The sequence below is a fragment of the Echinops telfairi genome, unplaced genomic scaffold (assembly GCF_000313985.2).
Source record: "Echinops telfairi isolate 266 unplaced genomic scaffold, ASM31398v2 ScPeMD7_70;HRSCAF=299, whole genome shotgun sequence".
NCBI classification, from domain to species: Eukaryota; Metazoa; Chordata; class Mammalia; order Afrosoricida; family Tenrecidae; genus Echinops; species Echinops telfairi.
In genome coordinates, this window is record NW_022103968.1 from 33,687,713 (window position 1) to 33,699,565 (window position 11,853).

Genomic DNA, 11,853 nt, shown 5'->3' on the forward strand with positions numbered 1-11,853 from the left:
ATAAATGTAATTGCTAATAATCCTGAAATGAAATTACAGAAAACACTATCCATGACTCTAATGTATTTAAATAAAATTTGAGAATCAGTTTTAGTCCTAAATGGTAAATTCTAGTGCTACATGATCACCCGATGTTATCATGTGCTTCACATTTGTAATTCCCATTATTTCACCAATCTGTATTGACGGTCGTTTTCAACTATTCTAATGGTACTATCTGCCGAGTCAGATGATGTGATTATGTCACGCCCCAGGCTTTCTTCTTCCTCCATTCACACCCTACTCCCACAAACATGCCTGGGGAACTCTGCTCCTATGCCTTCTCAGGCACTGTCCTGATACAGATGGCAGAGGGCTAAGTGGTATTAACACATGGTTAGGGGTGGGAGTACCTGAGCATTGGAAGGGTAGGGTATTTGGAATAAGTGCATCCAGAGACTGGTAGGCCTTCTGGGACCAAGGAGAAACAAAAACGCGCTTAAGGGCAGGGCAGAGGGTGAGTTCTCTGCTGTAATCTAGTCTAGCAGACACTCCACAGGCATGCTTTGTCTCAGTTGCCCTAGTTTGGTTTCGTCTGAGTCCTACGCCTATTATCCTAGGCAAAGAAAAGCAGGTCTACATTTAAATATACTGCCAACAGTTATCTATGAGATAATCACCCAAAAAAACGCATTCAGGAAATATATTTCCCTTCTTCCAGAGTACATTCAGGATTTCCCTTCTCTTCTCATGTAGGATCGTGTGTTCTGTGGCCTTACCCTACTCTATTAGACTTTTTATATGACTTATACCTTCAGTCTTGTTATCATCTCTGATTCAATTTAGCTCTCTTCCCACTAATTTTAGGAATTATACTTGTTCTATTCTTGTTTTACATGATGTACAACCATTTTTTCAATTTTTGGTCTTTTGTCAAGACTACGCTTTCAGTTTCCTTTACATTACTAATTCAAAGTCTAATTGACATTTTTATCTAATGTACGTGATTTGTTGTAGTGAATAAAACAAGTCAGTATAATGTTGGATCTCACTGTCAGTCAACTGTTTTATTATTCTATTAAAAAAATGAATCTGATAAAATCTTACAATTAACATTTATTTTGTAAATTATCTTATAGAGATAAATCCTAAAATCACATAATTTCTTATTTCAATATAAAACATAATCCCAATCTCCCCATCAAAACCTATGCCATAACTGAAGTACCAAAACCTAGGAACTGCACTGCTAAAAGAAAGTAACATTTACTCAACTTCCACAGGAAGACTGTAAATCTGGCAGCAGTTTTAAGTACACATAAACCTGTAACCGAGTCTCAAAACTTAAATGAAAATTTAACCTTAATATAAAAGCTCTATGCTCTTAATAAGGCTGAGAAAATTACCATCTTTAGGTTTATATGCAATGGTATGAGTTACAGTATAAAACTGATATTGTAATTTAAAAAATGATGTAGACAATCTGGATTTCAAAACCAATATGGGTGATAAACTATATGTAAACAATAATATCTTAGAGTCATATCTTAGTTCCAATTTAAAATAAGCATTCAGCACTGGAATCTTCAGAATTTTCTAGAATCTTGAAAATCCCCATCTTCTCTTTAATAGGTTCTGAGGTATTCATTTTATCTGAGGGGAAAATATTAAAACAAGTACTTAAAAAAGTTTAAATTTAAAAATTAACCCTAAAACCACTATTCCTGTCTTAAAATGTTGCAACCATTTGGGGTGGACTGTTTTTTATCTTTGCTTATAGAGAGCATATTTGCAAAAAACTTGTCTGATATAGAACTTTTATTCAGAATATACAAAATTTTATTTGACCTAAGAACACAACTAAATTTAGAAATGAAATGTTTTGCATACTATTATGGTATAGATATTACTGGGTATAAAAAAAAATTACACATAGCATGAATGAACAAAGTTGAAAAGGATACATAATTGCACACTATACATAGTTTTTTGCACTATATTTTGTGAGATGTGTTGTAAAATAGTAATGATTTTGAACATTATCTTTGTCTTCAAAATAATTTTGTGATTTTAAGCTTATAAACCTTATTATTTAGAAATATACATTTATTACATATTACAGCTTAACAAGTGGCTTATAGTATACTACTTCCCAAAAGACTTTGGCATTCAGTTCCTATGATAAACAATATTGTCTTTCAAACCTACAATCACACCTTGTAATGCTCTTATCTACACTCAAATTTCTCCACTTGCCCTACACATTAGCACCTACAACACTTTTTAAACCAGGATTCAAATAAGGTTCACTGATTACATTTGATTACATCTTTTTAAATCACTGTTTATGTTTAAATCAGTCCTCATGACAATGAACTTTTGAAGAGTCCAAGCAAGTTGTCTGATAAAAAATTCTGTCTGTATACTTGATGCTATCATTTAGCTCTTGTTCCACATTTCCCTGTATTTCTTACAAACTGGAAATTAGTTCTAAATACTTGATTATAACCCAAGAAAAACTTTTAACAGGAATAATAAGTGATGCTGTGTACTTCATATTCAATCATCAGGTGGTAAAACAGTGTTTCTAAGTTTGGTCACTCATTTAAGGTACTATCCATCATATTAATACAATAAGTTATTAATACAACTGTTTTACTTTACTAGTTGAATTAATAGGCAATGAAGTTGTATCATGTAATTATACTATTTACTCATAATTTTTACCTATTTTTTAGCACTCACTGATAATCTTTGTCAGAATCATTTCATAGGAAAAAGTAAAATGATTCCAAATTCTATCATTTTTAGTAGTTGCTAGGCTAAGAGAAAATTAGCTACATTTTCCCTCTCCTTTATCTTTGTTAAGGTCAGAACTACACAAATTATTAAGGCTTTTTTTTAGGTTCTTAAAGTTCTAAAATTTTATCATTCCTTGAGCAGTATTTATTGGTCAAATGTGTCTGTGTCTCTTCATGTTGTGAGCAAAAAAAAAGTTTTTTCAGCCAGTCACAAAATAGAAGAAATAAAGGAAACAAAGGCTCTTAGGAAAAATGACAAAGGTTTTGGGGCGGGTAATTTATAAGATGCATGTTATTACATGCATGTTATAAGGGCATGTTATTACACCACAAATTTAAGCTATCAAACAATCCTGTATCTATAGCAGAGATGCCCACGTGAGACAATGTGAGAAAATATTAACAATTGTGTTTATATGGCAACACATCAAATATACAAAATTCTTGAGCTTATGGTATTTAAAAAATTAGTAAAAAGAATCACTGGTCACCATTGTAAGTTGCTATAAGGCATCTAAAATTGGATATAGTCTAGTTCATCAAGAAATAACTGAATAAAATCTACAATTTACAACCCTTTAGAAAATAATGGATGTTAAAACCATAAGGTAAAATAAAAGTTGACGGGGAACTTATATTAAGATCAGGCAGAACCTATCAACCAATCTTAGCTCACTAAAAATAAAGCCAGACATGTCTCCTAAACACAATGTAAAAGAACAAAGCGCTGATCATTTTGATAAAGACAGGAATGTAAACCTATGCATATTTAACTTCAAGTGAGATATACAGAAAACTACAGAAAAGCTAAAGGGCATCGCAAAGCCAATTCCAAAACGTGGGGTATTTTATAAGCCAAATAAATCAGTGTCTCCAACAAATTAAAGGCACGGCAAAAACAAAGATGTACGAATGTTACAGAAAGTAACATAGTCTATGAAATTTGGATCTTGACTGAAACAGAAAAAGATTAGATACGTAATTAAACCAATGATACTAAAGTTTGTGTCATTTCTTTTAAATGTTAATAATGACATAGTAGATATATTTAAAAATAGTCTCAGAAAAAGATGAACGAAGGATTATAATGTAATAATGCTTCAGATCTCATTTTAAAATGCCAATGAGTTAAATATTGTTGTATTATTATATACTTAATGTGAGTTCATAGAATTATCTGTTAGGTATGCATTTCAGTTTCCATTTTAAAAAGACACAAGATACTTACCAATGAGATCACTTCGATCTAACAACAACTCTAAATCTTTATCACTAATAACCTTTTCTCTTGATCCTTTAACTTCCCTATAAACAATAAAATAAAAAACAAATAATCATATTGTTGAAAATGAGGGAGGTCAGAGTGGAGACCCAAAACTTTTCAGCAGATAATTGGACATCCTCACATAGAAGGGTCACAAGGAAGGGTCAGCCAGGTACAGTATAGCACCGACAAAACACACAATATTTCTCCGGTTCCTTGAGGATTCCTCACCCCCAGATTTCATGACCCCGGTTCTACCTTACAAATCAAGTTAGACCGGAATTATGTATAGTGGTACAGACAAGAGCTCTTAACACATGGACTCCAGGACATACAAACCCCTGAGGAATAGAAATGGGAGTAACAATACCAGGAGTGTAGGGGGAATGTGGGAGAGAAGTGGGAGAAAAGGGGAAGCCAATCTCAATGATCAACATCTCTCTCTCACTCACACTCACCCGAACAGGAAGAGCAACAGAAACTTGGGAGAAGGGAGACAGCAGTCGCTATAAGATATGAAAATAAACATTTATCCTTTTCAAGGGGTCACGAGGTCGGGGAACGGAGGGAAAAGGAGGAGCTAATACCAAGGGTTCAAACAGAAAGAAAATGTTTAGAACACGAGGAGGGTAAGATATGTATGTACAAATGTGCTTGATAGAATTGTTATATGAGCCTCTAACAAAATTATTTTTAAAAATAAATGTTAAAAGACTATATTAATAAATCAAAGCAATAAATTATTTTTTCTAAAATTAAAATTACAATCTTACCTTTCATAATCTCTAGATTTTAATAGTTCCATTAATTCTGTGGGATCTAAGAAGGTCTTAGATTGACTTAACCCAGATTTGCCACCTTTGAAATGATCTAGAAAAAATTATCAATAAATTCAAAACATTAACACTTCTTGTGAAGCCATAATTATCATACAATTAAAAGCTGTAAGAATAAACCACATTTTTAAAAAAGACAAAACCAATTTTAAAAAAGACAAAACCATTATAAACCTTCATTCATCTTTGGGTGAAAGCAACCAAAACTCTCTTACTATGCAGATGGTTTACCCACTTTGGACAGTTTGGTACCATATATACGCGAGGATAAGCCAATCCAAATATACGCCGAGGCACCTATTATTACAAAAACTGCATTAAAAATGTGCTGAAAAACACAGCTTACACTCGAGTATAAACGGTAATTTCGTATGGTTAAACATAAATGCATCCTATGACGAGGATACATACAGGAGTCTCAGTTGCACTAGAGGCTGCTAATGACAAAGCTGGTATTTCTAAAACCACCAGCTCTCTGCAGGAGACTGATGAGGCTGTCACACTCCTTTAAAAACTTAAGTTTTAGAAACCTACGGAGCAGATCTACTCTTTCCTAAATGATCACCATACGTCTGGGTTTATTGGGGGTGGTTTTGGTGACAATGAGAGCATTTCCTTTATAAAAATAACAAAAATTCATAGTATACAAGAGATAGTTCATGCAAAAATTACTGTTATTTACTTTTGTGGATGATCAACTTCTCCAACTTTCTTTTAGCAGCTGCTCGTTCTACAATTTTTTGATCAATCGTATTTGCTGTAACGAGGCGATATACAACAACTGGCTTTGTCTGACCAATTCTATGACATCGATCCTGGGCCTGAAGATCAGACTGGGGATTCTTAAAAATTAAGAAAGAAAATACTATAACAACAGTATTAGGTTCAAATTAATTTCAATTTGTGATCTATGGATAAAGTCAAAATACATTATCTAATAAGCTTATCATAGGTGTCTTAACTTTGAAGCTTCAGATAAAATTATCATATCATATCCTAATAATCGGGGGGGGGGGGGCCTTAATGTCCCAGAAGGAACATATTCAAGTTGTTTATATGCAAAAAAAATCCCCAAATGGTTCTTAAATAGTATTTGGTGCCTTTTCTGAGATTAAAAATTCAGAATGAAAATAAACACGTGCTAACAATACACTTCCTCAGGACAGTTCCACCCTGCCCTACAGGGTGGCTCTGCAGTCAGTTTTGACATGATGGCAGGGAACGCGGTGTTCCAGGGGGATGATAATGTTCTTTAACATCAACTGACAATGACACCTCTAAGGTGAACCAGGCATATAGAAAGCATGCATGCATGAATAAGGGTTTGCACTTAATTCAAGCCCCAATGTAAGAACAATTCGCTCTTATAACACGGCCCTAGTGATGTTTGCCCTCATGAAGAGATCACTAAAAATATGGGTGCTATAGCAAAGTGCACTGAGGAAACTAGAAGGTGCACCGGTATCAGAAAGAATAGTGTGTCGGGGGTCTTAAAGACTTGTTTTCAAACAAGCAGCCATTTTAAGGTGGCAACAACTAAATCCACATGGAAGAAGCACACCAACCAGCCTTGTGATCCAAGGATTGAAAACAATATAATCCAAATCTAAAGGAGGAAAGGCACCCGAGCTTCAACTGTGAACTGCTGGACTGAAGAAGGCTATGTATGACCGTAAGAGCCCAACATCTGTTTGCAGGGTCCATACATACAGCCTCTGGTGAATGAATTCCCTCTGATAACAGTGGAACAAATCTGTTAACATGCAGGGAGCACTGTAAAATCTATTATAGTAGACAAAGTTAGGTCAAACTGTTAATACCATTATCCCTCTTTTGATCCATTTTAAAGCTTTCAGTTAAAACTGTATCTATAAATGAGAAATACAAGTGAATTAAGGCCCTGGTTAAACCCCTGACCAGGGACCAGGGATGTGACTAGTTTTGCTATAAAGCAAAATGCTTAGAAAGTGGACGGTTACAGATGCAGTTAGGTTAAAATTTAGTGCCCTCTCATTTGATCTGTTTTGTGATACATTTAAAATTTGTTAATATTCTTTTTTTTAATTGAGGTTTTTGTCTGCTTTACTTTTGTTATTGTTGCATAGTTGTTTTTTTTTAATGTTGTTCAGTATATGAAATTAAAGATAGGTAAATCTATAGAGATGTAACTTGACTGATGGTTCCTTGGGGGTATGGCAGGGGAGGTTAGGGGAAATGGGAGGCTAATAACAATGATTACAAGAATGAGGAAAATGTTCTAAAAACTGTGATATTGCATAACTTCTTGAGGTGATTAAACTACTGAAGTGCATTACATGTCAATTATATGGCTATAAAACTATTAAAAAATTTATGAGAAAAATAATTTATGGAGCCAGAAATACATAAGAATATCTACAGATACTTACCCAATCACTGTCATAAATGATAACCGTGTCTGCTGCAGTCAGATTAATGCCCAGACCACCAGCTCGTGTGCTCACTAGGAAGAGAAACACTTCTGGGTCTGTGTTGAAGCTGTGTATCTAAACGCAAACAATGCCAACACAGGAAGGAATTGAGAAACTACAAAACGGAGGGAACTGCTTAATCACAGCTGTCAAAGATTTAGCCCACTATTGCAAAAAAACCCACTTTATATTAACGTCATTTTCCCTGCAAAAAAAAATCTATTTTATGACGAAAACCTTAACTAGGAGTAAGCACAACAGAAAACATGGGGCAAGGGAGACATCAGTCGGTGTGAGATATGAAAATATTAAAAATTTATAATCTAGTAAGGGGTGATGAGGGGGCAAAAAAAAGAGGAGCTGATAGCAAAGGCTCAACAGAAAATAAATGTCGAGAAAAGAATGAAGGCAAAATATGTAAAAAATTCGCCTGATGCAAGCGATGTATGGATTTTAACAAGAGTTTTAAGAGTCCCCAATAAAACGAAAGAAAACCACCCGAGGCACCTAATTTACCACAAAAACTGCATTAAAAATGTGCTGAAAACTCGGCATATACACAAGTATATACGGTAATTTTTTTCACCAGAGGTTATGCAAGCAAATGGACAAAATGAACTAACAAATACAGTTACATGTTTACAGAGAAATGTGCAATAAAGAGAAATGTACACTCGTTAATTTGGAAGCACATCAAAACATAGAATAGGCTATCTATGTTTATGACATATATGTAAAAGTGGAAAAATGATGCCAAGGGCATGATTGATAATGTTCTAACAGATTATATCACATATATGCTCAACGGGCTATTGCTGTGTACAATAGCTTACTGGGCATACATGTATAAACCTGTCAGTAAAGCATCAATGGTAGTTTCTAGGGGTTATAGACAGATACAAGGAGTTGTTATGAAATGCTTTCTATGTGCACATTTGAAAGTTCCCATAGTGAAGTGCTATGGGAAGAGTTAGCACAAAAAAGGTTTCTGAAAGAAAAAAAAAAATGTTTCTGTTAGTCTAATATTTTGACGATGATGGGTAAGTGGTTATTAGGTAATTTTATGCCAGGCACTGTATATAATTTGTGAATCAAACTTCAAGGTGTATTAGTATTAAATCAAATGCTTATCTATTTTGGACCCTGCCAGAGTTCATGTTTTCTACCTTTCTATCAAATAGGGAATTTACCTGGGAACACCATCTCAGATATCTCGATAGGACTTACAAAAACCCTGTACAACATAAGGAACCTTACATTTTCTTCTCTCTCTGAATAAGACATGGATCCATCAAGGCGGCTAAATTTGAAATTTCTAAAATGGCAGTAATCCATCAAAATGTCCAACATTCTTGTCATTTGTGAAAAAAGAAGTACCTGAAATTTAAGTACATTTTAGTATAAACAGTGAGTGATAAAAAATGGACAGTCAAAATTCCAAGCAAAAGTTGTACCTTGTGGTCTCTGCTTTTCAGTTCTGGCAGCATCCGATCCAGTATTAAGAATTTCCCAGAACTGGTCACCAATTCTTCATCAATCTTTAAAAAAAAAAAAAAAGGCAATCAATATAATTACTAATGATTTATTGAAAACCTTGTGAACAGCTCAAATTCAATACCAAAAAGTCTAAATATGAAACTTTAAAACTGACCTGTTTTACAATTTCTGAAGACATTCGGTGAAAGCAATAGCCATACATACACAAAATTACCTATATTTATACTCATCTATCCTCTCAGCCTTCTCCCAAAAGTTTTAGGTACGAGAACACCAGTATAAAATTATTGTGTCTAAGCTGAAGTTCACACGGCAAAACTGAATACACTTTCAATTAAACAACACAATATTAAAAAAAACCTAACTGCCCCTTAGTTCTTTTAGTTTGAATATGGTGCTAGTTTACTGGTAAAGGAACTAAAATCTTCATAGAGCAAATAAAACAATACTGATTTTAAATAACAAGATTTTAAACAAAATATAGGCTACCTCAGACATTGCAGTTTGATTTGTAAAACACCGCAATAAAGCAAATAGCAATAAAGTGAATTGCACAAAATTTGGGGTTTCCCATTGGTTGACACTACACTATAGAATCAATTAAAAATGGATTAGCATTCTGGGAAAGTTTGAAACAATATGAGAATTACCAAGATGTGACGCAGGGCTGCAAAGTGAGAACACACTGCAGGAAAAAATAGCACTGTCTGACGCACGACTGCCAGAATGTCATTAAAAATGCATTGTATAGAAAGCGCATTAATGTGAAATACAATAAAGTAAGGCATGCCGATAGCATTTTTCCCAATATGTTTACAGAAATGTAAAGAATTAAATTATTAATTGTTACTCACCTTAAACTCTTGAGTGACCGGGTCTATAGGATACTCAATCAAATACGGATGGTTACAGCATTTACGAAGTAGCATCATTATATTCTGCAGCTTCAGATTAACTTCTGATTCAATAGGGATATTCACTTCCACAACAGCTCTACCAAACACATAATCCATAAAGATGAGAAATTTGAATACCACACTTAAAGAATATTTTAATTTACTTTTACCCATACACACTTTTCTCGGTCCACTTCTGGTTGCATCTGATTGATTAATTTTTCCAATTCATTAGGGGAATCATCTGACTCATTGTAATTTATTGATTTTCTTGTTCGCCGTTTTGGTCGGCCAGTGGGACTTGGCTCAACTGTTTCTTTCTAAACAACAAATATGTTTAATAAGTTATACCCTTTAAATTTAAAATAGAAACAAAATAAGATAAATATTTTAGTGCACAAAAAGTATTTTAGTATCTAAAAAAATTGTCTTTGATCACCAAATTTCATAATTTCCAATCATCAAATTTCATATTAGGGAGTCATAATTTATCATTAAATCCAAATGTGTGAAATTTAACACTTATGACAACATGAGCAAGAGTCCAGTTGCTACCTATATTTCAGTGGAGAAAATTAAAGATGGGCAAAATATTTTTGAACTTGTATGAAAGATAGCATCTCTCACACATACACACACACACACACACACACACACACACACACAAAAGATAATCACATTCTATCCCTATCATAATAAGAGGACTATAAAGAGATTATTTTTTTAATGAGTACTAGTTTTCTTGGTTATCAATAACCTCCTACAGAGAGATTTCATATTTAGAGCAAAGCACCCTTGGTACAGACTTTCAGACTATGTTGTTTTTGTTTTATTTTATCCAAACATGAGTTAATCTAGAACAATGTCAAAATTTATAATGACTGTAAATGATGAGAAAGCAGTTAGTACTAACAGCTTTACTAACAACAGTACACACAGCTTGAAATTAAGTAGGAACACAGAATTACTAAGACTTTTATTACAAGCCTTATGCCTTAATTACAAATTTACTTTTATGAAGTCTTAAATTCAAGTGTGAATTTTAAGACTGAAAATATTTTCTATGCAAAGTCTCATTTACAGTATATATATAAATCACTCTCATTCTACCTCACTAGATCCAAACATGTTCGCAATTGTCCGATTCACAATGGCTGTATAAAAGGTTTCTTGTTTTTTTGAAAGTGGTGCATAAACCACAACTTCTCTCTTAGGAGGCACTTCAAGGGCAACATCAGATTTCAATCTTCTCAGTAAAAAAGGTGTTAGAATCTAAAATTTAAACACAAACAAAAATAAACATGAAATGTACTTACATTTTTAGAGAACACTCTCTCATACCCACCTTCTTTCATGTACCAAATATACTCGAGTATAAGCCGACACAAATATAAAGTGAGGCACCTAATTTTACCACAAAAAACGGCATTAAAAATGTTGCTGGAAAACAACTAATACACGAGTATATACGGTAAATATTACTAAGAATAATATTTGGTGTTATTATGTAATACCAAATTACCCAATAAATTTGTAAGATATTAGGTAATTTAATATCTAATTAGGTATTAAATATTAGGAAATATCTAGAGGTAAAATACTATCTTTAGATAGTATCTAAAGGTAAGATAAAACATTTCCTTGAAATATTCCCAGATCAGACAAAGAGCATGTCACATTCACTAGAACTAACAATTGTAGCACTTCACAATCTCCCCAACCCCCTCAAAAAGCCCACAAATATTTCTGGTATGGTACAGATTATGTAGTAGTTTGTGAACCTAAGTCTATGGTTCAAACCTACTAGTTGCTCCATGAGAGAATGAAGGGCTACATGTCCCAGTGAAGATTTGCAGCCTGTGCTCTGGTGGCTTACATGTTGGGCTACAACCAAAAGGTCAGCAGTTCAAAACCACCAGCTGCCTCAAGGGAGAAGCTTGATCCTCCCATAACTGGATACCTGCAGTCAAACACGTACCACTGAGAGTTTTGAAAATGATGGTAGCAGCAATTGTATAATTAATTATGCTGGGTCTAACATCCCTCACTGACCCATAGCCCTAGGGGGGACAACACTGGAGACACAGTGTGGGAATTGAGCCTGATCTGATGCCGCAACATCAAGGCAAA

General features: G+C 34.0%; 1 protein-coding gene across 1 annotated transcript in view; it reads right to left on the bottom strand.

The window, feature by feature from the left end:
* Positions 1–1,015: 1,015 nt before the first annotated feature.
* HELLS (helicase, lymphoid specific) overlaps positions 1,016–11,853 on the bottom strand; it is a 43,284-nt gene continuing 32,446 nt past the window's right edge. The window contains exons 12-21 of the mRNA XM_045291445.1: positions 10,834–10,995; positions 9,904–10,043; positions 9,682–9,820; positions 8,785–8,868; positions 8,588–8,707; positions 7,289–7,405; positions 5,563–5,722; positions 4,818–4,914; positions 4,009–4,085; positions 1,016–1,632 (exon numbers count right to left, since the gene is read on the bottom strand). Coding sequence (XP_045147380.1) covers positions 1,538–1,632; positions 4,009–4,085; positions 4,818–4,914; positions 5,563–5,722; positions 7,289–7,405; positions 8,588–8,707; positions 8,785–8,868; positions 9,682–9,820; positions 9,904–10,043; positions 10,834–10,995 — 1,191 coding nt within the window. The 3' untranslated portion in view covers positions 1,016–1,537. The remainder of the gene's footprint in view (positions 1,633–4,008; positions 4,086–4,817; positions 4,915–5,562; positions 5,723–7,288; positions 7,406–8,587; positions 8,708–8,784; positions 8,869–9,681; positions 9,821–9,903; positions 10,044–10,833; positions 10,996–11,853) is intronic.